Source organism: Aquila chrysaetos, chromosome 23 (assembly GCF_900496995.4).
Source record: "Aquila chrysaetos chrysaetos chromosome 23, bAquChr1.4, whole genome shotgun sequence".
Classification (NCBI taxonomy): Eukaryota; Metazoa; Chordata; class Aves; order Accipitriformes; family Accipitridae; genus Aquila; species Aquila chrysaetos.
Window position 1 is genome coordinate 16,613,176 of NC_044026.1, and position 27,984 is coordinate 16,641,159.

General features: G+C 41.1%; 1 protein-coding gene across 5 annotated transcripts in view; it reads left to right on the forward strand.

Moving 5' to 3' along the window:
- The first annotated feature begins 2,110 nt into the window (after nt 1–2,110).
- Nucleotides 2,111–27,984, forward strand: part of SHROOM2 (shroom family member 2) — a 132,376-nt gene continuing 106,502 nt past the window's right edge. For 2 of the 5 annotated variants that reach the window (XM_029998788.2, XM_029998789.2), the window contains exon 1: nt 2,282–2,562. In XM_029998788.2, the coding sequence (XP_029854648.1) occupies nt 2,347–2,562 (216 nt within the window). In that variant the 5' untranslated portion in view covers nt 2,282–2,346. Of the gene's footprint in view, nt 2,206–2,280; nt 2,563–27,984 lie in introns of those variants that run through there. The other 3 variants (XM_029998794.2, XM_029998786.2, XM_029998792.2) reach the window with 3 other exon arrangements.

Below are 27,984 nucleotides of genomic sequence, written 5' to 3' on the forward strand. Positions count from 1 at the left end.
ATATGTGTTACACACACATAACTGAAGACTTTGTTTCAGATTCCAAGAACAACTGGAGACAGGACATGGAGAAAACTATTTGTATTTCCCTTCACATGTGCCTTTTTTTTTTTTTAATATATTATTTGTCTTACAATTAGCACTTGTCTATACGATAGAAAAGAATTAGAGAAGAAATCTGACTGACGATCTGCAAGCCATTAGAGGCCTTAAAGAGCTCAATGCAATACATAGGTTTGGTCTAAGGTTTTCATTTAGCAGGATCCTCATAGAAGTATGTGTACGTTTGGGTGCCCTCTCCATGGTTCCTTCTGTCCCTTAGTCATGAGGGAACAACAATCATCCTAATCAAGTATTTTTCTCCTTTCTGTATGTCCTCCAATCTGCTGCTGGGATTGATGACCTCAGATGCTCTCAATCCTGAAACCAGTTTTCTTTAGGTATTAGAGAAACATACTATAAGTAATGTTGAAAGTATTGTAGAAACAAATTGCTTTAGTGCAAGGCAGGAGAGCTTTCTGAGGAATAAACCAGCTGAAACAGGAGTTGGAGGGTCAGACTACATAATGAGAATGGCGTAATGGCCACTTTCAGGAGCAAAATATGTGAACTGTCACATATATACAAAACCTTGGAATCCCACTACGTATACCAGGCACCTCCATGAGACAGTTTGTCACACATGGAAGTACCTTGAGGTTCACTAGTCTTTCAGGAACTAAAATACAGATTTTTCTGCGTCCTGGATCACGCAGTACTTCACCTGCTTGACAGTGAAAAGCAAAGGAGGATCGTGTGCTGGTACTCAGGTACTCCAGGCCAAGTCTGGTCCTGATTTAAACCACCGAAACCTCCTCTAAAGTGATGCAATTAAGCGGAGAGACTGAAGTCCAGCAGGAAATAAGCATTTCAGCCCCAGCCCCACCACGAACTCAGCAAAGAGGTCAGGCAACCCCGAACTCAGCATTTATCTCCCATCCGTAAAATAATAATAGAATAGCCCTGCCTCGCACTCCCTCACCAAACTTTTCTGGCAGTCCTTTTGCGACCCAACCGATGTCTGGGACTGTCTGTGCCACCTAAATCGCTTTCTATTTGGGTTTTTTGGGGTTTTTTTTTTTGCTGTAGGCTTCACCTGCCTTTACCACCGCTCCCCGCCGCCGCCGCCAAGCCCGGCCCGGCCGCGTTTCTGACCCCTGAGGCCTCCGGCCGTGCGATCCTCCGGCGCCGGGGCTGCCGGGGCCCCGCGTCCCCGCGTCCCCTCACCTCAGCCCGGCCCCGCCTCGCCCCCGGCTGCCGCTAGAGGGTCTCGGCGGGCGGGCGGGCCGGGCACGGCGCAGGCTGGGGCCCCTCCCGCCCCACAGGTGATGGAGGCAGGACGGGGCGGGGGAAGGCCCGGGAGAAAGCGCCTCCCGCCGCCGTCTAGCCCCCCCTGACCTGCCCTCCATGTTGCCCGGCTTCCCTCCGCCAAACGCGGCGGCGGGGCGGGAAGGGCCGCCCCTCCTGTCTCCTCCACTCCCCGGCCGGCCCGGCGCGGTCCCCCCCCCCCCCCCCCGCCGCCGCCGCCGCCTGGCACCGCGAAGGCGGGGCGTCCCTGGCCGGGGGCAGGCCGCAGCCGCCGGCTGCCCCTTCCTCTCCCACCCCCGTTGCTGCCGTGGGGCCGGAGCGGCGCGGCCGCCCTCCCTCCACCTGCTCGCCGCTTTTGTTCGGGGGAGGAGAACGGGTTGGGGTGAAGGAGAGGGGCGGCCGGCCCTGCGTGTGGCGGGGGCGGCACGGCCCCGGGGTGACTCGGGGCTCACGGACTTTGTCGCCGCTGCCTTTGTCTGGCGGCCGACCCGGGGCTGCTCTCCCTCCTCCTCCTCCTCCTCTTCGCCTGAGGGGATCGCGCTGCAGGGCTGCCCGCTTTTGGGGAGGGGCGAGCTGGGGAAACCCGCGGTGGAAAGCGGGTTTCGCCCTATTTTCGGGGTGAGAGAGAGGGAGGGAGGCGGGGGCGCCTCGCCTCGCCTCGCTCCTCCCGGCGTCCCGCCGTTTGCCCCGCCGCCAAGTTGCCACAAGTTGGAGCCGCCCCCCCGCTGCTGCCGCCGCCGGGTTCTGGCCTCGGCGTGAGACAATACCGCGGGCGGCGGCGGAGGAGGAGGAGGGGGCGGGCGGGATCAGCCCTCTCTCGCCGCCGATGGGGCCGGGCTGGACGGCGCTGCGGGGCGGGTAGGTGGCTCCGCGGGCTGCCGCCGGCTGGCGCGCACCGGGGAGCGGCCGGCAGAGGCAGGCGGGCCCCGGCCGCGACGAGGCGGCGCGGGAAGGAGGAGGAGGAGGAGGTGGAGGGCGGGGGGGGGGGGGGGTCGCTCCATGGAGGACGTGGGGCTGCGGAGCGGGCGGGAGCGTCTGGCCGGCGGCGACCCGCGGCTCGGCGGCGGCGTGCTGGTGGAACCGGTGATGGTGATGGTGGAGCAGCGGGCGGCGGAGGGCTACAAGCTGGTGGAGGTGCTGCTGACCGGCGGGGCTCCCTGGGGCTTCACCCTGAAGGGCGGACGAGAGCACGGGGAGCCCCTCATCATCACCAAGGTGAGAAGCGCCGCGGGCGTGTGTGTGTGTGTGTGTGGAGGTGGGGGGGTCCGGCCGGCTCCGTCGCGGCGTGCCCGCCGCGGTGACAGCGGGCCCGGTCCGGCCGCGCCGCCTGCCCGCAGCCCGGGGCGGCCCCGCCGGGCGCAGGTGCCGGCGGTGGTGCGGAGACCCCCCCCCCCCCCCCCCCCCCCCCGAGGCGGCCGTTCGTGCCCGGGGAACGGGCACCTGTGGGCGCTGGGGTACCCGGCACCGGCCGCGTATGCCGGCAGGTCTGGGGGCGACAGGTTGCTGGGCGCAGTCCGCCCCGACCGACCTGCTGCTGCTGGCCCGCGCTTCCTCGCCGGTAAAAAGCCGGGGCGGTCGTCGAGGGAGCCGGCAAGTGGCCGGGGGACCCGAGACCCCGTGCTGGGCCCTTCCCTCCGTCCCTCCGGGCTCCCGGCGCAGACGGGTACGGAGAGTAGAACTCCCGGCTCTCGGGCTGAGTTTGCTCCGCTGCTGTTGCACTTGCAAATTCCAAATGATGAGGGTAACCTTTTGTATCTCCCTCCTTTAAACAAAAGGTCCTGTGGATAGGGACCAAATCCATGCTCCGAAAATGGGGGTGGGGGAGGGGGAGGCTCCTGGGCATATCTGCACTTTCTGGTTGGGTTTTTTTTTTTTTTCTCATTGCTTTTTTTATATGTCCTTGTATACTTACAGCTTTAATCTCGGTGTATCGGGCATGAGTTAGAGAAATACATCACGTTTTCTAGAAAATGTTTTTCATCTGGGTGTGTTTTGACTTAAGAACCCCCATCCCCAGTAATTGTTGGGTTTTGCTGTTAAGACAGCTTTCTTGTTGCACAGTGAAAACACATTAAAATAGATCCATGTGTAGTTGGGGAAAAAAAATCCTCATTAGCAAAGCGCATTTTACTCAAGATCTGTAGGAAAGATGTATATGCTTTGTCTGCAAGTCCCGTGGATTCTGCCTGTTCCCATTTTAGAAGTGCACAGAGAGTGTCAGAGGTCAACAAGTCCTGGTTTATCCACAGCAGAAATTCTTCTAATCTTATTTTTCAGTTGGTTTCATTGTCAGTTGTCTAGTTGGCTCCCTTCTCCCACCCTTGAAACAACTGCATTATGGACTTCACAAGTTAGCGCTTCTGAAACCATCTTTTTCTAGAGCTCTTCCCTACTGCTGTTTTTCAAGAAACAACAGTGTCAGAAGATGTATATGCTGAAAAATGACTGGGTGTCTGTTGGCCTTTTGCCAGTACCCTGAATTACAGAATATCAAACCTGGGAGCTGTTTGAGGAAAGGAGAACAGAGCTACTTACTATGTCTGTACTAGCTATCAAGTGCCAAATCAAATAATTCCACCTTTCTGGTAATGGCTAATAAGTGCTACATCTAAAGACTGATCAGGGATACTTATTCGTAATGTTACCTAGGTATTAAGTAACAGGCTTAAGTATTTGTGGCATGAGGATGTGGCTGTGGTATGTAGAGAGAAGTGTCTGGAGATGGGAACCTTGTAAACTGGGTCTGTTGCAAAGGAATAATTAAGTGGAACCACAGCCTTGGTATCTCCTGAAACCGTGCTCCTGTGTGGAAGAGAAATCTGGGTCCATCGGTGCTGACCTAGGAAGAAGAGATGACCTGGATCCTTGCGGCTAAATTTTGGAGTGTATTTTCATTTGCCATTGTTGGATGCGAGTATATAGAACTAGTTTTGAAACCAGGGACTGGAGCTCGTGTCCCCAGGACTACAATTCTTTTGCTGCAAAATCTTCCTTGTGATTCGGCCCACTCATCTTGGTATTGAGTTTTGTTTTTTTCTGTACTGCTTCTACTGGTGGAAAGCTACTGGGAAGAATAATGCCGGGTGGTTAAATCAATCCCTCCTTGCAGTCGGAGGTGTAAAGTTTGTCTCCTCTCAGCTGAAGAGAGCCCTGAACTCGAGTTACCCCCTTCCTGAGCGCACGTCGGGATCGCCGGGCTGCCACGGAAGAGGAGATGCCGCTTCACCTGCGCTTCTCCTCTCCCTGTGGCGTGTGCTGTCCCTTCTCAGGTAGGCTGGTGGCTGGTCAGTTGGGGATCGAAGAAAACCCACTGGGCCGAATCCTTCAGGATACCTGTGGAAAAATTCCTGGGTTTGTGGATTCAGGCTGTGCTTAAGTGTGAGCTGGCTACGGAGCTCTGTCTCACTCTGGTCCAGGGCAGCTCTGGGGAAGTGAGGGTGGATGACGCCAACTGCCACTTTTTAAGGAGAGGAATGTGACAAGGTGTGAATGGAGTCTCAGATAGCAGCTACTTAAGGGGGATTTCTAAAATTCTGCCTGTCTCCTTTTTTACCGTTGTCTTAAAAGCAAGATCAGCCTTTGAAGAAAGTTGCACCTTTATGTAAAGGCTGGGAAGTCTGTGGTGTAAGTATTTCCTTCTTTCCTTAGCATGTATGGGACAACTATCGTAACTGCCAGAAAAGTAGCACCAGAAAATACTGTAATTGAAAAATTAGTGAGCAAGTGTATGTTGTTCATTTTGCATCACTTTCTGCGTAGCACACCTCTTGGGTGTTAGTTCCTCTGGTTGTGTGGCTATTTCACTTGCTGACAGGAAGGGAAACTTTTCGTTACAGATACCATAGGGAGAGTCTAGGGCAAGAAGAGCTGCAAACACTACTTGGGAATTTATTAGCTGGAAATCTAGTCAATTAAAACAAGAGTGTCCTTTGATCCACCAAACTACCAATAATCAGGCAGGGAAAGGCGTGCTAAAGAGGAGAAAATGTGTCCAGCCTCAGCAGGGGAATAAGCATGTGCTCAGCGGCTGGAATGTCCGGGGGGGTGGGCAGCCTTCCCTGTTTCATGACAGCGTTTCTTTCTCTAACTGAAACAAGGCTTGGAGAAACAGTCCTGAACCGGGCAGGTAGAATATCAAGTTAACCTGCCAGGCGTGAGCCTTTTTTTTTTTTTTTTTCTTCTTCTTCCCCCTTGCCCTTTTTGTTGTTGCTGCAATAGGCACAGAGGAAAAACGGTGCATGATACAGCTTGCTCGATCTTTAAACATAGCTGGTCTTCTAAAAATTGCCCCACCCACGTGCAAGTGGTGTCGCTAATATTTAAGAAAAATGTCTTTTAGCGTTGTTGTTGTGTTCCTTACTATTATTTTTATAATGTCCCTTTAAAAAAAAAAGCTTTACATTTTTTCTGATCTCTGCATGTGTGTATGATAACATTCCAAAAAAAATTGCCCAAAGGCAGCTTGTTCTTGCCTAATTTGACATCTTGAAATAAAGAACTTGCTTTTTATGGCAACATGTGTATTTCAACAGAAGGTGAAATGACAACTTTGAGGACTTTAATTAGAAGTCTCGCAAGCCTCAGTTTGGTTTTTCCTCTTTTTAAAGAAACAAACTCTGAAGAGGGAGATCTTACTGGAAATAATGGCAATGAAAAGTTGAGGTGCTCAGGTGTAAATCTTGTGAAAATCTCCCATAGCTGCATTATCTTGATTACTTTTACTTTAAAATTACTCTTATCTGAGATGGCCAACTTGTATTGTCAGTCACAGCATTGATTGTGGGTGATGGATAGAAAGTCATTTCACTTCCTGTACTAACAATATTCTTAGGAACTCTGAAGTTGTTCTGCAGTCAACGTTATCCTTATTATATTAATAAATGTGAAAACATCATAGTTTATACGTTTCAAGAAAGATCAACGTATCATTTAAATTCCTCTTTAGTATCAGCTTTACAAGGGCCTGCAGCCGTACCTCCTCCAGCTATGATCTCATTGCAGGCTAATCAAGGCTGGGCTTGGCTGGTATTTCGGCAAGATTTCCAAGTGAAACCTGGACTGTTGCAGGATGTTTTGTTGTTGATTTAGTAGATAGAGTTCTTGTCTCCTGAATCAGTGCTGAATTCATGCCCCAGCTGGAGGTGCTGTCTTTCAAGAAGAAGCAGTATCAGACAGACTCCGAACTTTTGTTTATTTCTCTTTATTACATTGCACTTTCCTAATGTGCTCCTGTTTCTGGTTAGGTGTGAATTGTAATTTGTTTAACCTAATAATTATTTAAATTGTATAAAGGAATGCTTCTCTACTAATTGGCTGCAGGACTTCTCCTTGTGACTTGTATCAATTTATTATTTCAGTAGTAAGGGAAGCAATTACTGTTTTCATTAAGTAATTCTTTATCCTTTGGCCTTAAACATATAACTAAAAGCAATTACTTGTATTGCTATGCTGCAACAATATTTAGAGAGGACCCCCCCCCCCCTTTAATGGCTGTATAGAAATTAATCAAAAAAAAGACATTTTCAACCAAATACCGGTTGCCTCCCTCAAGTTAGGTGTTTGAGGTGAGCTGCATTGCTCGTAGACATTAACAATTCTTAAACTTGGCTGTGAAGCTTGATGGCCAGAAAGCCAGCATTTAGTGGTAATCCTTGGAAATTACTGACCACTTTAATGTAAATGCAGTCATTTGTGTAAACAGCTGATTTATAAGTTATTAGGAGGCATTGTACTGTGGCTGAGAGAATTCTAGGTCTCTGTACCCTGACAAATGTCATTCACTTCTTTCAGTTCTAGAAAGTTAATACATGAAGGATTATTCGTTCTATTTTATTTTCTATCCATGTTTTCTTGGTCATCAAAACCAAGCAAAACTACTAACCTGTATGGGCCATAATTTGAACATGTATCTTGACCAGCAATTTTAAAAGAATGTATTGAATCACATTCTATATTTCTTCTGAAACCTTTATTCAACTTCTTAACTTGTAAGAGGGGTTTATTGTTTAGGAAAGGTTGGTCTGAGTTGGACCTTTTCTTTGTGCTGTTAAATTTGACAGTTGAGAAATTTTAGGAAATGTTTATATATTAGAATGAATGTTTTAGAATTAAAATACTACCATGTAGCTATTTATCTTTTTTCCTTGTCAAATATGTTAAAAGTTGGGTTTTTTCAGTGCTACAGAAACTGGTTTGAGTGGTGTTTACTTTTGTGTCTGGTTGCTGGATCCCAGGTTTCTGTTATTGGAAGAGATGAGTTGGTTTGCTTTGATGCAAGAAGATATTATTGCTTTTTACTTTGGTAAACTGACTCACGAAGGGAATGCTTTCAATTTTAGCACTTTAGTGGCTGTTGAATGAGCTCTCCATCATGACTGTTAATTTACTGGCAGAATGGAGCCCACCACAGTCATATGTGGTGGTAATGATCTGGCTGTGGAAGTCCACAGCTTAAGATGGGTTTTTTTTACAAAAGCATTAACAGTTGAAATGCCACCAGTATTGGAAATTGCATTTTAAAGCTATCTTGGATATGGCTACATGTGATCTACAAACTGTGTAGGGAGTTGAAATGAGAGGTTGGTTTAAAAGGCTTGTGACTTGAGAAGTTTCAAGTCAGTTGAGTTACATGCTTAGAAGTCAACAGTGTGAAAGTGCAATTTAAGAAACGGTGTGTACGCGCTTGCAGTCCTGAAACTGCAGTTTTCCTTTGTGCGTTTCACGCTACATTTCAGGACAAAAATCCTCCCGAGAAGGAGTCAGAATGCTGTGTTTAAAACCAGAACTAAGAAGCTTCCTCACAGCAAGCAAACTTTTAACTTTTGGAAGTACTGATTGCTTCCAAATTGCTTGTTTTTCTCTCCTCTGCATTTCCCCCTTCCAGCTACTTAGGCAAAAACTGTCAAATCTATCATGATTTTTTTAGTTTAAAATACAAACAAAAACATACACATCTGTGGAGTCTGGCAAAGGAATTAGTGTGTTTTGTGGGAATAGTTACTGCAGTAGGAGTTAGACAGTGGGATTGCCTATTTGAATGTTTATTAATTTAGTCTATTTAAAGGGCAGTTTAAACTTATCTTCTTGTTAGTGTCTGTTGCTACTTTTCAGTATGAATTTTGAATGCTACTATAGACATTAGCATAAAAATAAATGACCAGCAAGAGACCTCTTGTTATTGCTTGCTGTTGTCAGAGGATTGCCAGTAACACCATTTATTACCTAGTAATGGTCATGCTTGTGTTTTTGGTTTTTTTAAGAGGAAGAAACAGTGTGGGCTTGTGTGGTGTTTGTGCATATGCTACATATGCTTTACTCAATAGTCTGTATATATTTTTTCCTGTAGAACTTGATTCACTGTGGGTTCTCCCGCTTAATATTTGAAGTATGGGAGTGTGGAAAGAACAAGGTCAATGGGAAATGAAACCCGGTCATGAATAGATTAGAGAAAACAACTGTTTAGTAGTAAGCAAGCCAATACTACACCACATATGTGAGCTTTTTTCTTCCTGAGGCAAGCCATTTGTGTTTAGTCTTCCTATGCATTTGTCATCTATACAGAGAATACCTAATATGTATATGGATCTAGTTCCATGGGTCGCTATTACAGAGGTCTGAGACAGGTCCAAGCCATTAAACAGATTTTTCACTTGCTGTGTTTGAGAGAAAGTGCATGAGGAGTTTTGCAGAGAGGTAAGGTAAAAATTGATGCAGTTATGTTGAGAATTCACCTGTTTAATCTATGCAAACTTGCTTTCTATTGTCTGTGTTTTCAGCCTATTTGATATAAGGTCAGTTGAAGGTTTTTTAAAATACATATAAAGAAAAATACTGATGCCTCTGTGTAAAACTGGGTTTTTAGTTTTGGAGGGGGTTGTTGGAGTTTTTTGGCTTATCTTTAAGATAAGAAACAAATTTGGAAGCTTTCTAATCCCACACAGCACATTATTTTCAGTTTCTTACAGGTTATGCAGCAGATGTGCTGTGCTATACCCATCCTCCCCCCCACCCCAAGAATATTATCGCCACTCTGGTGGTGAATTTTTAGGAGTTTAATTTTTGTACTACTTGTAACTTCACAGATATGGTCATGCACAAGCAAGATGGACTGTGAAGTTTATGGAATGGGTAACTGAATGCTTTTTGTTTAGATGCATTCGTTCAGTGATAGGAAATGTCTACAAAGTAGACTGTAACCAGTTTTTAAATTCAACTTGGTGTAGTTGTAGAATGTGTTTGTATCCTTCATATATACTTTCCAAGCAGCAGACTTTCGGTGGTATTCACCCAGACTTAAGCTAGATGTTTAATAGAGGTAGGTATTTTTGGAAAGTGATTTAGTGTTTAAATTAGACGTGACTTAAGTGCTCTGAATTGCTTTCTGAAGGTGCCTACCATTCATTTGCTGTCAACTGTGAGAAGCTGAGGAAACCCGTGGTTCCTCGACACATGCCTAGATGCCTATGAGGTACCTGTACTAAGGTGAAATACGCTTGAGCAAGATTGTCGTCTGCGTATTTGCAATGTGTGTGGCTATACCTAAAATTGTTGAAAAATTCTTTATTTCTCTGATTGTGCTTTGTTTCTGAACATCACAGGAACGTAGCTTCTCAGTGTGATTTATAGAGCTAATCAGGGGAGAGTTGTAGCCTACCAAGGACAACGACGTTTGTGAAGTTAGGAGAGAACTTCCTTCCCCTCCCTGTAAGTTAATACAGTATCAGTATTCAGTCTTTAAGAAATTCAGGGCATTCTTGGTAAGCACAGGTCAGGTCACGAAGATAAGGGAATGGCTTCTGCAACATAACAAGTTATTGGGGGATCTTCTTAGTGGCATTTGCGTGTACCTGAGAGTCATTGTGGTGTGCCGAACTCCCCAAGGCAGAAAGAGACGACTGTTGGTAAATGCTGGAAATACGGCAAATTGCTGCTTTGAGAAACTAAATAGTTTTTGTCAGGTACACAATGCTCGGGTTGGCTTTTAAAGTAGAAACAGATGGAGTAGAGTGACAACAGAAAAGAGGTGGTTATTTCAAAGCTCTTCTGAACCTGGATGAAATGGCAAAATCAACTGAAAGCTTTAAACTGTTTAGGCAAAGGCAGAGTAGCATCGGCACTGAGGGGAAGGCTTCGTGTCCTGTGTCCCTATACTCCTCCTGCCTCACCCTTCACCACCCTTCCCCTCTGCCACCAGCCCTGCTTTCTCCCCCTTTAAATCTCTCTCTCCATTTCTAAAGTATTAGATTCTTTGAAATATTTAAATTCTACTTATTTATCCACATTGATCAACTCTGATATATGAGTTAGGAAATACGTTGTCATGTTTCTTAGATACAGAGTTTCTAAAGAATTGTACTTAGTTAGGAAGTTTTTGAAGGATGTAGAGTGGCCTGTTGTTCAAGGGTGGTACAAAGGGCAAAAAATAGCCTCGGTGGCTGAAGCCTGGAAATAGGGAATATACGGGGACCTCTACTGCCATGCTTGAGAGGCTGTATCCCTTTGGATAGCTACTAACAGTGCAATTTCATCCATTCTTGCAGTCATTCTTCTAGCTGAACGACCTTTTAGAAGGAAGATAGATTGTGATTGGGGGTCCTCTCATTATTGTGGTTGTAGGTGGCCTTATCAGATGCTTTCTTTGCTTCAGGCTCTTAGCTGTTCTGTCAATTGTGTTTCTGAGATCTAGACCATTTCCATACTCACAGTAGTCTAGTCCTTTGCTGTGTGTTTGTGTCATCTACAACAACAGGGTGTTTAATGTTCTGGTAATAGCAGAGACAGTTATCTCTGAGCAGTTTGGCAGAGATTCTAAGAATGTTCTTGCTAATGTGTGAAGTTGAATTCAATTTGGTTTTGTTTAAACTGTAGCATAACCTGATGAAACTAATTCAGAGCTTTTTTTAAATGGAAATATGAACTTCATTCTAAGCTGTGCTTTTTCTTTTAAATGGAAGAAGATCCAAGTGTTAGTGAAACTTACTTGAAACAAAATCCAGAGCCTTTTAAAATGGCCAAACGTTTTAATTTTAGAGTAACAAATTCTTCATCCTCAGTCCTTCTATTATATTCTCTCTGTGATGGACTTGCAGTGAAGTCTGAATAACTGAAGTAGGAAGGGATCTGTCAATGGGGAGCATGAGAGTACAATAAATTTGTTTGAAAGTGAAGCACAGGTACCTATTGCTGTACTTGAAATTGCAGTACTTTTCCTCTTCAGTAAAATAGATTGTTGTTCTCAAAATCCCTTCACAAAGCTTTAAAAACAGATTAGTTTGGATTTTTTCTCTCTTGAGATAAAACATACTTTGTTATACACTTGCTTTGAAAGCTTCCAATGTAAACTATGAAACAAAGAAGTATCTCCCAGTTTCCCAAATACATATAAACTACTTGGCATTCTTTAGGAAATAAACTACTGTTTTGGTTCAGTGAATACTGTAAAAAGTTACCGTTGCAGGGTAACTTATTTGGAAGCTGTGTATTTTTCAGTAAAATACTGTAATCTTTTAGGATAGTATCATAGAAACATGATTTCATGGTAAAGGAAGCTAAACACTTCCTACACAGTATCAGTTAGTCATCACTGTGTTAATTTTCTTAAACAAATTAGATGCAAAAATGAGTTTGTGGGTGTCTAGCTGGCTGATATCTGATACAACGAATTCTCCAACTCCTGATGCGTATTTGGATTTTGGATAATGAAATGATTACAGTATTGTAAGTTGCTTTCTTTCCTCTACAAATACATGTTTTGTTGATGCAAAAGAAAGGAGGACATTAGATTTTCATTAGAGACATTTGCAGTTGTCTCTTTTTTTTTTTTTTTTTTTTTTTAAATGGAATAGCAAAGCATCCGTTTCAGTTATCCATTTAAATAAAAGAAAGATGCAAACATACCATCTTGACATAAGGTAGTGTCTTGTTGGGTGTTTATATGTGGAAAGAACTTTAAGATAACAGGGAAAACTTGAAGCTTTATGTATCTGTTAAATATAATTAATGTTTAGAATAGTTAAGTCAAGATTTAAGAGAAATGTATACTTTCAAAATCAGCTTTTATAAACAATTTGTAATCTGTTTCTTACAAGACTATTTTGGTAAAGTGCCTTTATTTCTAAATATAAAGGCTTCTGTAAAATTAGAAAGCAGTGTCGTGTTCTGAGGCTGGAAGATGTTATATAAATACTGGATTCTCTTATATGGAGCTCTAATGCTATAATGTTATTTCTACTTTCCAAAAAAATGGTAGGGCAAAACTTTAAAGCTCTGAGGTAATTTTTTTCCCCCTTTTAAACTATGTATTCTTAGTATGTGCAAGAACTTCTGTATTTCCTATTATTTTTCCTTTCCTGTGTTTTGTAAAAGGTAAAAGCCAACAGTTTGCTCCCCTGCTTAACTGCAGTGATCTATTAGCAAGATAAATTTTTTTTCTACTGTCTTTACCTTCTGGGAACTAGATGTTTTTCCTGACTGCTGGGGGAGATTGCTATCGAGAGCAGAGAGGAGGGCTGCGCCTTTCCTGACACCTTGGAGACCTGAGGAGTTTCTGTGATTGCTCAATCTGAAGTTAGGGAGGGGTGTAAGGCAAGTCTTTTGTTGCTCAACTGAATTTCTTCTGGCTGATTAAGGAAACTGTCATCTTAAAAAATATCGTAGCTGTGACCTGTTATATCAAAGCTGTAGGTGATTAAAATGTGAGGGTGGAGAGACAGCGTGGTGCTTTGGTGGTGGTTTGGTTCCATGAAGCCAGTGATGAGTCCGGGTTTGCAAAGCTTCAACACAGAACCCTGTGAGAAGCAAGGAACTGGAAGTGTTAGCCAACTGAAAATTGGGAGAGCTAGTAAATTCATTACCTCTTTTGCCACAGGTTGCTTGTGTACCTGTGTGGAGTTGTATGGCATCTTTGCCTCAGTGTCTGGTGTTGAATAGGACTAATAATATTTCCCTACTTCACAGAAGTCTGTTTCTCAGGTAACACCTGACATGGAAGTGCTGAAATATTATGGTGACAAAGACTTTATAGTCTTTCTAGTAAAACCCAGAACCCGAATAGATGGAAATGCTAGGAGTACATAGAGTTGTCTTAAAAGGCTATAGTTGTGCGATTCTGTCAGGAGTAAATTCTTCTCCACAACAGAAAACAATGTTTTCTCATTGTGTATCTCCGGTGTTCGTCATAAATAATGAAGTGTACAATTAGCTCTTTTCTCACAAAATTAAACCCACTACCTACCCAAAATGCACAGATGCTCTCAGTACCTCAGAAAAGTAGAAGAGATGAATGGAGAGAGACAAGCTGTCGGCACCCGAGTGGGAAGAAAAAAACCCCCATAATGTGGATTTCTTATATGAAAGGTCAACCAGACATTGGAATCTGAGATTTGAAACACTTGTTAGCAGTAAAGCTTCATAAGGAAATACATTTTTGTAGCCAAAATACATGTCCTTGCTGACCACTGGAATTTCCTTCAGTTTCTGTTGACTATGACCTACTTACAGCTCTTTCATAGAAATATACTTTCAGCCGCTTCAAGACTGATGGTGAACTTCTGGTTCATCATCGTCTAAGGTGATAACATAGGATACAAGTTTCAGCAGAATGAAGGGAGCATGTACGTGTTTTCTTCTAACTGCAGACAAACTTAAAAATTTAGTTTCTTTATCTGCACATCAGCAGCACTAACTGGAGACTACTGTTTGCTCCAATATATTGTATCAATGATTGGTACAGTCGCCCCACATTTCAATCTAAAGGTGTTAGGCTAGCATAGACTTTCCATCCTAAATCCAGTGCTGCAAATAGTAGGTCTTTAGCAACCTAGTTTATTTTGCTGAAGGCTGACTGGGGAAATGTTGCATGATCAATTTAATTAGCCAATTAGAGGGAGTGGAGATGAGCAGTAGGGAGTGGCAACATCGTGGTATACAGTCACACACCCTGCACTGTCTTACAGGCTGTAGTCCAGCTGACTTCCAGTGAAAATTAATTTGAAGTATGGAAATCATTTTAGAAAACAGGAGATAAGCATTTACAACTTCTGAATTCTCATTAATGAGCAGTCTGAATCCAGACCTTTACTCTTTCTTCATGTTGTGATTTTAAAAAAAATGCATCCAGCCCTCTTCTGAGAACAAAATGGACATAACTGTTATTAAGATCAGAGTAAAAAGAAAACAGTTTTGCTTGTTTTAACTCTTTGCTACCAAAAAATACTTCACGTTTGAACATCTAGGGGAGCCTGTTCACTAAATCAACACTAAATTAAGTCATGACACATTATAACTAGGTCTGCATCTGTTGTGGGTACCTCTTTGTCTAAAGGCTTGGAATTTTCTGGGATATTTGATTGATGTTGGCTGCAGTTTGTTATGGCCATGTTTTCTTCTCTTTGAGTTCTGGGAAAGTTTCTGTGAGGACTTTTTTGTTCATCTTGTTTTGATGTGAAATGAAAAATTGGTTGTATACCTTCTAATAACATGCTGCTAGGGATTATTACTTTTAGAAAATGTTTTTGAACTTTAGACTGAAAGGTTTTCTTTCAGATTTCTGATTTAACTTTTTTGTAGCAGTTCCAGTGCTAATTTAACTACTTCTTGGTCACTGGAAAGCTGCATCTAGATCTAGACTGTTACAAAACATTTCAAGGAAAATTCTTCATAGATGCGTTTGACTCTGTTTAATAATAAGACTGGCTTCCACCATCTAAAACACAGGTGCAGTTAGTGACCTGAAAAGCAGCTCCCCTCCACCCCCCCAAAACCAATCAGTCTTTAGACACTGGACAGTAATTCTCGTTTGCAGTAAATCAATGAGAGGAAGGAGAAAGCATGCTATTTGGCCATGAAATTTAGCATGTTATCATGTATGGTTGTAATGAGTGTGGGCTAGGGTTGTATATGTAACACTTAATTACAGAAGTCTTAAATCATTCCACAGAGTGATTTGCTCTGTAAATTTTACATTCTTGTAACAGGTTTTATGTTTGTTTGCTTTTACTTATTTTTTTTTTCTTCTAGAGAAGACAGAAGGAACGTGGCGTCCTAGTGGCGTCCATGTAGTTTTATCAACTGAACTGCAATTTTCCAAACTAACAGGAGCAGCAATAGCTTGTTGTTTCCTGTGGGAGTCAACACTAGGAGGTGACTGGGGTACCTTGCCCACCAGGTTTAGGTTTCTCTGCTGCCAAAGTTATGTTTGGATTCAAGAACTCAGTCTCTAGGTTCTGGAGGGAGCGTGTCATAGTTGCCTCTTCTTTCCCATGCTTGGTCCCAGCCTTTTCTTATTTTCCTTTAACCTGTTCCAGTTTTACCTCTGTCTTACCTGGAAGTCTTTATCCCTTATCATTCTCCTCATCTGAGTGGTTCTGGATTCAATTCAACAGACAAAATCTTCCTCCTTTACAGGTTTCTCTCACTCTGCTATTTCTATCCCTAGCTCCAAATCTTGTTCCACCTTTTTCAGCCACGTGCAGTTTGGCTTGCTTGGCCTCCTTCCCTTTTCCTTGGCACCTCTCTGCTTAAAGCCCCAAACCTACCAAATGTTTAGCATGGAGGATCTCCTCACGGGACTTGCAGTTGAGTGAGACTTTGAATAGCTGGATGCTTTCAAATGTGTTTAACTCAAACAGCATAAGGCATATATGCACGTAGACAACCATGTGCGCATCTTGGATGCTGTCAGGTTACTCCTTTCACTGAAGCAGGGTTCACTAGATTGTTTCAGATTAAGTTGCCAGTTTTGCTTTTTAACGTAAGCATTTATTTCTTCATTTGATTTCTTCATTCGTTTCTTGGAACTGGATGAACAATTTCAGTTTAAATTTAAGAAAATTGAAGGTTTGAGGCTGGCGTGCACAATGGAAAGTTTCTGCCTAACAAATTTGAAATATGGCAAATTCATCAACCACTGAAAGAAAATACGATCTCATGATGGGAAGCATCAAACAACTTTGATTACTGAGGTGGCTAATACCACCTGTGGTTAATTACCAAAATGGATCTTAGAGTAAGATGAGGAGATCAGATGATTTTTGTCAAACTATGGCTTAGATCCTACTTTATTAGAAAGGTGTAATATAGAAATAAGAGCAACAAAAAGATGTCTGCTTTTGTTTGTATTGAAGTTTATGGTACAATGAAGAGGAAGTCGAGAGCTTGCAGGAAGAACAGTGATTTTTATGTTTTTGTAGTTGTATTTGAAGTTACTCAGTCTGTTTTTTTAATTCAAAGCCAGAATACACATAATAGACTGTGACCTGAAAAAGTATCCTGTGAATATTGTACGTAACAGAGCACATTGTTTTTTCTCTATCTCTGTGACTCATGCAACCAAGACATCTCATCCAGCTTTAGTTTTGAAGTAGAGTGTCTAGCAAGGTTACTGGATGTTCTGTATTGTTTGATGATAGCTGTCCAGGTGATGATTAAATTGTAGCGAAGCACCAGAAGAATGTGTCTCCTCTGAGATATTCTGAGAGCTATTTCCCTTTCCGATTAGGCTGTGAGTTGAGGCAGAAGGAGAATGATGTAGTAGTTACACATTTTAAAAGGAGAACTAGCTTTAATGTACAGTGACAGAAAAGGAATTTTCCATTCTTGAGCACATATTATTCAAAGCTTGCAGTTTTGGAAGGAAAGCAGGAACACCTTATGACCTCCAGCACATTCCAGTGTTTTGTGTTTGAGGTGGTTTTGTTGTTTGTTTTTTAAAAAGTGACGGTTTCAAATGCATTTTGTTCTTATCTGATTTATGTTCGCAGATCCATTTCCTGAACTGGCCAAAATTCTGATGATGGATGCCACTTTTTCCAAGGGTTTCAAGGTTATATAATTAAAATTAAATCTTGAAGTTCAAAAGCTTTAGTTACTGAATGCTGGACCTCAATCTCAAAGCACTGGAAAAAACCCAGAGTGTAAGCTGTATCTCTGTTACAGCACTTGTAACACAGTGCAAGTTGTGCACATAGGATGGGGACTGTCTTAGAAGGCAAGAAAAGCCTCAGATTTTTAATAGGCAACCATGTGAAGTTTAAGATGCATCAAAAAGGGAGTGCAGGGTCTTGGGTGTTAGAAACAAGGGTGCAGTCACCATAAATAGGTGGGGTTTTTAATCTGGTGCATGACACTTGACACAGGCTTCGAGTTTATTAGGAGGACATTGAAAATTGAGTAGGGTACTGGAGAGTGGCGTAACAGTTGCTTAAAAACTGACAAAATGTATTTTACTCAAGGAAATTGAAACACAGACCAAAATTTAATAGATTTTTAATCTAACTAACATGAAGCCTTGCCATGTTTGAAACAATAGTAATAGTTTCTAACCTTAAGAGGAAAGTTGCAAGGCATATTGCTTAAAGTTTTCTGTTTCTTGGTGGGTTTTGGGTTTTTTGTTGGTTTTTTTTTTTGAAAGATACTTGCTTAATGTAAAACAAGTTATTGGGCTCAGTATCAATGTACCTGGAGGAAAGCAAATCAGAAATAAAGTTGGATTCTGAACTGATAGACCCTTTTAGTAATGTGTCCATTCACAGGTATTTAGTTTCTGAAGAAACAGAAATGGACATTGGGATTCCAAACCAAAAAACTTTGAGTTGTATGATGGCAGAGTAAATGCTAGCAAATTGTAGGATCTGTAATCTATAAAGCCATTAATTAGTCACAGAGGAACTGAACAGTGAAACTTTTGACTGATACCATTCAGGTTAAGTACCGGAAGAAATGGGTTTTGTTTTGTACTGCATTGTGTTTGCAGGATACTCAAATGAAAATATGTGGCTTTGTTAGTAGTTAAACACAGCTTTGGATCCCTGTTCTTCAATGGTCATAAGATTGTTTATATAAGATATGTGATCAGGTCTTACTCTGAAATAGTACAGTATTTTCATTTATTAGTTAAACTCCAGATGACTTTTGAGATTAGAGTGGATAGTGTTGGAATTTCTTAGTCATTCCTTATATTTTTATCCCTGTTTTCTTTTTTAAAGGACAACAATTTCTTCAGTAGTTCTGAAAAAATCACTGAGATTACTTAAATACAAGTTGTAATTAAATCATTCTACTTAATGTCATATCGCTGTATAATGTTTCTGTATTCTGTATTATTTCCTGCTCGTGTCAGTGATTCTTAACCTTATGTTTAGTGTCATGTTAGTGTTTGGAGGTAAAGCTTTCTTTGTAGATTTTTCTCTGAGGTGTAGAAAATTCTTAAATCTGCCCATTCTCTTTTCTAAGGGCCCATCTTGGCAGGGAAAATAAGATCCTTAAGATATTTAGGGTTTAAAATGAAATTGTATTTATTAATATGGATTCTTTAGTTTTCTCATTACTTGTACAGTTGGTTTAATTCCTTCTCATAGAGTTTGGCACACTGTCCTTAATGATGTGTAAATATATCTGAATCATAACCTGTTTTTAATGAAAACAAAAGATGATGTGCTGTACGCTAGGTAGGAACATGTTAAAAATTCTTTGGTACTAAGGTATAACAAACCTCAGTGACTTATTTCTTCCAAGATACTCCCCATGTGTATGGAGGCCTATAGTTCTGTGAAATTCTGTTGGTGCACATCCACTTGTTCATATCTGTCAGGCATTTCATTTCTGCTTTTGAGTTCAGATTATTTCCAGATCCTAGAAAATTAGCTATGCAATAAGGATGATAAATTCCCTTTGAAAAACAGATGCCAAAAAGATTCTGGCTTTTTTTTTGCTGGATGTTGAGCCAAACAAAATCTCTCTTTTGTCTTAGAAATCTCTGTCAGCCACAGGATTTTTCCTGTGCCATTGTTACTGACTTATCTGCTTGTGTTCCTTGGAAAAATTTGGAAATACTCATTGCATATTGAAAACAATAGAACAGTGTGTGTAAGAATGAGCTTGTATGGGTTGAATTGCCACCAGCTTTTTTTCAGCTGTAGAGCAGCTTCATCTTACTCCTTGAAGCATGTTGGCAGACAGTTCAGCGAAGAATACTGCAAGTAGTGACATGGCAGTAGAAAGGAATATTTGAAGCAGACTTAATATCAGTGCAATAACATACTGGGTATTGCTCAAAGGTAAGCTAAGCAAACACTGCTCAGGGGATTGTATAGTACAAGCAGACCATCTTTTTTTTGAAGACTAGATCTGGTGGTTCTGGTTCACGTGCACTTAATGTCAAATATTGTCTGTCTTTTCTGCCAGCGGTATATATAATCTGAGTGGAGAATACCTCTAGAGCCCTCTGCTTCTTAATATTGATGGACAGAGTAACCACTTCTGTAAGACTGGGTAGCTACCATCGCTTAAGAAAAATGGCCAAAAATGTGTGGACGCAATCTGTGACATTAACATTCATTAGTCTGCAAGTGTTGATCCATCATCGACAGCTGCATTGTAAGATGGTAATGGTATAAGCATCAGACTTGATTATGGATTTGAATGCTTGTGCAACTACTTGCATTTTGCAACTAGTGACTATATCTGCTAGTGGTGGCTCCTCGTTTTCCTAAGAAATGCCAAGTGCGTAAGTAACTGTACAGCATAAGGCATGGTGCTCTGAAAAGATGGTAGTCTAGCAAGAAAATGGGTGGACACACCACCTGTTCTCTGGTGATGTGAAATTTACTTCCCTTTAACAAAACAAGATGTAGCCCTCCACTCTTACGGGCAGCCCATGTGGATCATAAAATAAACAGAAGGATTAAAGCATAAGGTTGTCCACTTTGGCTGGGTTTAAGCAATATATGCTATAGTTTGTAGGCTTCACATTGAAAATTAAACAAGAAGTGCTTGAAGAAAATGTTTAAGTGCGTTGTTCCCTTAATATATGTTTCGAAGATGGAGTTGTAAATTTCTTCAACTGGAGTCTGAGCTGTACCACTGGCACTGGTGACAAGAAACTTCAGTTTGTTCTGCAGAATCTTCTCAGATTCCTCTCTGAGAGGAATCTGCTTGTCTACCAGACCAACAACATGCTGAAAGCTGCCTGAAGAATACAATAGCAAAATTTCTGAAATTTTATGAATATGTAACTTCTTAAAGGTGAAAACCTGTGCTCTCATATTGGAAATGATCAGCCACACAGCTGTGGGATTTGGTATGCCACGCTTAAAGACAATCCCATGATTTGCTTGGGTGTGGAGACCTGAAAGGGTGTGCAACAGCACCAGAGGTAATTACACAAGATCACAATAGCAGCAGTTTGTGGTTATCTCAGTGGCTGTATCAGTTTTGTGCTCATAATTATCACAAGGAAAACTTCCTAAGGGAACCTGTGTCATATTGATGTATGGTCACTGTCATAACCTGGCAGGAGTCAGCTTTGTGACTCCTTGAGCGTGGGAGATGTATCAAGGCATAGTTTCTGTTTGCTTTGTAGTTTCAGAGGGAAAGACCTGTGGGAAATAAGTGTGGCCAATACATTTGCAAATGTGATAAGCTCTTAACATGCAGGTCATGACCCTTAACGATGTATTGGGCATCCCCACTGATGAGGAAAACATCTTGGTCTTGCCAATCAAAGATTTCCATCGAGGGCTAGACATTTTTTCCTGACTTGCTGCAGTCTCTGTATAATGACTGTTGCAGGAACATTTCTGTGTATTCTCAGAGAGCAGCTTCTCATTTCTTTCACATTTTAAATTTCATACATTTAGAGAGAACCAGTATTTTCAGAGCTAAGAGAACATACCTTGCTGGTTCACAGAAGAAAAAATAGTTACAGGATAGCTCTGGAAAACTTAGAAGACTAGTAATTTTGATTGAAGTTATGTTGCCTAGGAAGATTCCTGTTCATTTTATTTCAATGTGTATTTATGGAGTCACTGCAAGTAAGAAGGAAACTTATGTGAACTATTTTTATTTAGTCATAAGTTCATGTGAGTGGACTAATTTTGTTTGGTTACACCTTGGCCTATTCTGAGATTTTGTAAAAGCTGAGTATTTGTCAGCTCCAACAGCATTGGAGTTGCAATTTCCTCCTGAAGCTTTAAAATTCTCAGCTGAAATTCTTTTATTTCATAAATGATAACTGTTTGCACTGGTGAGTCTGTCAGTGATGAGCCTCTGTCAGTATTCACTGACAGAATAGTGATTCATCTACTGTCCAGTCCAAACCAGAGAGTCTGATAAACTAGCTGTGCTTTCAAGTCAGTAACATTTCCTTTTTTATAAATAAAATAAATAGCAATATAGATTTGTATCAATCCATTGCATTTTTCAAGCTTCTGTTTGACTTTGGCATTTAAGTATGCTCAAAATGGTCTTACTGCTCCACATGCAGTGTTGCCATGAATCTTACAGGGTGAATGGTACTACAGGGTTTAAGGATTTTTATAGAATAACTATATTGCCTTTATTTCTTTTCCTTTATCATTGGATGCATTTGTCCTTGTATCCAGAGTCAGAGCTCTGTTTTTTGTAGCTCCTTCATTGGAGATAGCCATCCTCTGAATATCTGTTTTATGGATGTAGTCTTCCAGTGCTGTTTTCAAAAACCTGTTTACTCTTGCCAACAACATCTGCTACTCCTGACTATCACAATATTGCTTAGAGACATTGTGACCTTGCACCTCTTTCTAAAAATGCCTCACCTGTAATTGTTGACAGTATCCTTTACTTTCAAATGAAAAAGGAAATTAGTTTTTGTTAGTCTTGACTTGCTAACATTATGTGTTTTATGGTAGCTGCTACATAGGCAGTTTAATGTGCTCTTTGTGTTATGGATTGATTTCCTCCTCCTTCCCCCTCACCTTCCTCCTCAGCATCGTGAGACAAGGATATTGTCTGGGCAGTCATGACTGCTGTATCTAGGAACAGGAGGGCAGCCATAGCAACTAGGGACAAAGTCTGCTGGACCTTGTTCCCTGGTTTCGGAAGTAACTAGGAGTTAATAATTGAGGAAGGGTTCTAAGAAGCAGAAGTATAGTATAATTTTTTTTTTTAATTATTTCCCCTCTCCTTTCCTTTTGATACGGTCTTTTAATAGCAAGTTAGGGCTGTCTGAATCATTTGTGTTTAAAAGTAAATTATCAAATTCATGGCAGGACTGGTTTTTGGTTTTTTTTTTTTGTTTTGGTTTTTTTTGTGGTGGTTTTTTTTGTGTTTTTTGTGGGTTTTGGTTTTTTGGTTTTTGTTTTTTGTTAACCTCACTCTATTTTTAAACTTTTGCCTTTCCCAGTATCTACTAGCAATGTTTCATGCCTGCTTTTAAGGAAAAGGTGCTATTTTACACAGCTGTCTAACTGGCTTTATTATCTTTCTGAAAAACAACAGGCCATCTCGATTTTGTGGTTTCATGATAGGATGTGTTACAGATTCTTGTGTTATAGACTGATACATAATACTCTATAATAACTCTTCTTGCCACATCTTTTCTAAGCTCAAGTCTGTCTGTCCTAATTAAACTCTCCTCATGTAAACATTGGTCAGTATCTCTGACCAGCCTGTTCTTCTCCTTTAGATTTCTAAATTCTGCTGGATTCTTCTTTGGGTGGAATGACAAAAATTACCTGAAACTTTCAGTTTATGATACCATAGGGGATTGATAGACACAGTACCATCATGTGTGAGTGAGAAGGGAAAGCTGATCCCTTCCTAATAATTCCAGATGTTTTTTTTTACTTGTCTGCTGTTGACCACTGAACTGCTGTTTTCAGAGCATGGCCTACCATGATGCAAGTAAAGATCTCTGGCAAGCTCCCCAGTGCTTGCCTGTGGGTCTGTGTTTATTGCTTGGGGGTGTGTGGGCGAGTTTTGTGTGTGTGTTGCCTTATCTACAGTAACTTTAAGCAATGCAGTCTTTATTGCGTGGCTCTTTGCAGCCAGTGCAGCTTTGACTAATCCAGGTAGTCTTGCATCATCAATAAACTTTGATTGTTCATCCTCTTGCAGATGGCTTATTTAAAAAAAACAAAACAAAAAACACCAAAAACGAAACCACAAAAAACCAAGACAAACAAACAAAAACCCCAAACAAAACCCCCAAACAAAAGATGAACAGCACAGGCCATGCTGTAGGTGCCAGTGAGACTCTTGGTATCCTCTGTATATTGTGAAACTGGCCTTCTTATTTCTATCCCTTGTTTTTTCCTTACTGGGTTTTTAGAGAGGAATTTTTTTAATCCCATGACAGCATAATTTTTTAACAAGTTCTGGTAAGAAACCCTGTAAAAAAAAAACCAAACCAAAACAAAAAAACCACTTCTGGGGATGGGGGGAAATGAAAATAAATCGTGTATTGCTTGGGTAATTCTTTGCATTGAGTCCTTCAAAGGATTTTAACTCAACTATGACACAGAAGCCTGCAGAAATCACACTCTGCTGCTGCCTGCTGTGTGTTACTAATGCTGTCTCTTCTGTTGGATGTAAATTGGTAGAAACTATAGTATTCGTGTACTTACCTGAATTTCTCAGGACTGTTGTGGGGCTGCTTTAGAGGTTATTTTCATATATTGCCTTCATTTTGTGAGGTAGCAAGGTTGTTTTAAATGAGAGGTTATACTCTGCAGTATGAGTTGCTTTAAAACATATTCTGATCTTGGTTTGTTGAAGGTTGTTGTGGTGGGTTTTTTCTCCCCCTTGCTGATGCTTCAGTTTGTGACTGTTCTACTGATTCTTACTTTTGTAAGAAATTACTCTGGTATGTAGGAATTTCTAGGATTTTCTCTGAAACTTCTTTTTCTTGAAAATTTTACAGAATGCTTCACTTAAGTGTTAGTGGCAGTGCAACATCTTGCTGAGTACATGTATTGTACACAGGTCGTTACTCAGGATCTGCAGAGTTTTTGACTGCAGCTCCAAATTTTTGATTTTGGCTTCCCAGATCAAATACTGAGGCTCCTTTCTTGATCTCCAAAAGTTTCTAGTTGGTTCTTGGCATTTGTTAGAATAGCAGCATTGTGATTTTAAGTGAGCAGGAAAGGCTGAAAACAAAATAAAGCTGTATGGTCCTATTACTCTTTAGAGAATGGCTTGAAATAAAACCTGATTTGCCGTGTGAGTGATGTGCTTGATCTCACAGACACCTGGCCAAAAGCAGTTTTAACAAGCAGCTGTATTTTGCATTCCATAAGTTCTCCTATACCTTGTTTATAAGACAAGAACCTGATCCCATTTTCTGGTCAGGGATAATTACCAGCAAAATTTGAACATGAGTTACTTTGGGGGTTTTTTTTGTGTAGTCTTGCATAATAACAGTCCGTAGCCTAGTTATTTTTTTTATAAATTATTAAGCATTCTTTAAATTATTACTTAATCAGACAATTGGCCCTGTCTTCTTTCTAGGAGGCAGCTGTTTCTCAGTAAGACAGTCCTATTTGTTGGACTCCTGTCCAGCCAGTCCTTCCTGGATTTGTTGGACAGTCCTGACTCATTGATCTTAAAAGCTTTATTCGGATCATCTACTGACTCTGAAGCTTGACATTGCAGGATGGCTGGGCCCAAAACCACTTGCATACATTAATAATGCTTTCTGTGGTTTTTCAGTATGTTCTTTTTCCATCTGTGGTGTGGCATTACCTGGCTGTATTTGTTTTCTTCCATTTCTCAAGTGCTTAGACAACATAATTCCCTCATCTGGCATTGTCCATGTACGGACATCATTTGCTTTTCTCAGGCTCTAGGAAGCTGTGCAGCTTTTGTTCTGCATTAAAGCCATAGTTACAGTGTTGCTTCCCTTATTTCAAGAAGAGTTCTGAGCTGTGAGTGAGCTTTCTGAAATGACAAGTCTTTGGATAATTGGGGTTTTTTTCAAGGTAACTTGTGCCAAAATTGAAATTATTGGAAAATAAGGGCATGTAAGGTTATCTTGTGAACTAGGTTTTACCCAAGGGCCTGGATCTTGCTTCAGGATTTGTTCGAAGAAAACACTTCTCTCTTCGAACCTCATTTTGGCAAAAGAAACTTCAGTGTAAGATTCAGGCTTCCTTTGTAATCTCCTTTTTCTGTTATTTTGTCACACCCTTGTTCACTTACATCTGTATGAACTCAACTATGCTTCACTTAAGAGAAAATACCATTGCTCCCAACATACTGTGTGGGCTAGCTGGTTGGAAAATACAGCAGGCTGGCTTCTTAGCTGAGCTGTGGGTTTGATTTACTGTAAATGGGCTAATTAAATGTAAGATGCCATACTGCTCATGTTTGGGTGTAAGTAAGCTATGTAGCATTTAGCCCAAGTTGCTTACAGTTTTCTATTTCTGTCCATTGATTTGTTGTAGTTATATATAAGGAGATAATATTGGTATAACAAAACTTGAAGTAAAAAGTAGAGAAATAGGCAAGACAAAAACTGTTTTGTGAGCTGCTCAGGTTGTGCTCAGCATTTCTAGATCTTTTTCAAGTGTAGAACTAGCTCAGATTTTTGTATTTTGTTGTTAAATAACTGAGAAGAGATTTGTTATTTGTTTTTACAGTTGTTCATGAGAGTCTTAATAAAGACTAATTGATGAAGGATCTGTACTTTTTAACCCTTTCATGCAGAGAGACTTAGCAAGCTTAGTATTACAGTACTTTCAAAGAAAGAATAGAGTGGTAGTCTGTTATTACTATGATTGAGATCAATTAAGCTGTCTTAAGGGCCTCATTGTAGAAACAGCATCTTTTGGCATTTGATATTTTTTTTTCTATTTGTTTGGATGAAAAACTTTTCAAGAAATTTGTGGGTGCTGGACCCTCTCTCTTCTGTAACTGAGATAAGCAGTAAAATTCTTACACTAGCAAAATTCACCTATCAGTCTGTTCAGTAGAAGACAGAATTCTGTCCTCCAGCCTTATCATTCTACCATTTTGTACCATCTGTAGACAATTATAAAAACAAGGTAAGAAAATATTGTTTGCTTTTTGCTCTATATAAATAAATGGAAGTGAGCATAATAGCAGCCAAAGGAAACATTCCTCTGTGATTGCAGCAAGGTTTGTCCAAAATAATAGACCCTGTATTTTGTAAATGTTTGGTTTGCCTCTGATGTTTAACATTTGAGGCTCTTTAATGTATTTGGGTGCATACCAGGCTAAGTGTAAAATTTCAAAATCCATTGGTGGAAGTCTTCTAAGACAAGACCACCTGCTGTGTTTGCTCTTCTGTTTCAATTGCTCTATTACACAATTTCTTCCGTTGCCAGTTGAGGAAGATGGAGGAGGCCACTCAGTTAAAGTATCACTTGGCATTAAGTGTTTATGCTGGTCGCCGATTTCCTGGTTTAGGAACAAAAAGTTTTACACAAATGACTTGTAAGTCTTCTGGATCCACAGAACGATGGATCCGTCTTTATGTGGATCCAACCCAACAGAAAGCCAAACCAAGGCTGAACTGCTTCTGCTTTCCATGAAGTGATGAGGTGACTGCAAGACTGTAGTTTCCTGTGCACATCAGCAATTATTCTCAGGTTTTAACACTGAAGTAGCTGTTGAGACTGTGCGTGAAGCTAGCTGTGTCACTCTAGTCATAGCACTACTGCTGGTTAATGCACAAATTGTTAGGAATGATAAATTCTTCAAGCTGTAAAAGTGTCTTCATGTAAGTGTTCTTACGGAAATAATAAGCGCTTTGGTATGGGACTTTAAATAAACCATGCAGAACTGTATGGTAAACAGTAATAATTTTGGCCAAAAAGCATCCGAGTCAGCACAGAAGACGATCCAAAACATTTCTTTGTCTTGTGCAAAAAATAAGGGCTTTCCTTGTACTGAGAGGACAGTAGTGGTCAGCATACCTCTAGTTTTACAGCCAGCCTTCTGCACCTGTAGAAGAAAATCAGATTTGTGGATGTAATCCAAATGATGGCATTGTCTCTGTACCTTACGATAGGTCTGTGACTCTGTTGACTAAATCAAAAGCACAGTCAAATGAGAACCTCTAGAGTTAGTAAGAAAAATTAGGTCTTCTCCTTAGTCCAATCCTTCTCTGTACAAGAAGGCCTCTCAAACATTTGTAAGTACTGATGCAGAATGACTTGCCAATCTTTGAGCCATTTAAAAAGCTCAGCTCTAGCAGCATTTCAGTTAAAAGCCACTTCAAGGAACTGAAGTTCTTCTGGGTAGGGTGGTGCTGGTGTAGGAGACCTTGAAATCGTGCTACAGAAACTGCTGCACGTCCTCTTAGCCACAGTTAATGCTGCGCGAATACTGTCAAGTGATTAAATTTGCATCTTAGAAGATGTAATGAGGAAATCATGCTTTAATACAACTTAAAGTATTAAGATAAATCACAGGCAATTTAATACCATTTTAGAGGCAACTCAAATGTGTTCTGCCACCTGGGTCTGTCACTGTAGTAGTAACGTCCTGGTAAGAAGGACAGATTTTACTCTCTGGACTGTGCTGTGCTGAGCACTTCTGCAGTAATGTAAACAGGTACAGTAATGGGAAAACAGTACGTAGGGGAGCATAGAATCTGTATGGAAGAAGCCCTGTGAATGTTGACTGTTGAGAATATTTTTAGATTTAAAGACCTTATTTTGTCCAACTCTGAGTTCGGTTTGTATAGGAATGATGTTTTGAGGAAATCCATCTTATATCAAGAAAATTAAAGGATCTGAATAAGAGACATCTTCAGTGTCTACAAAGGAAAGCATCTGTAGCTCTTATTGTTTTAACACTGAAAATAATGCTGCTTAGTAGACTGGATTTCATTTGCAACATTATTCTGTAAATACTCTA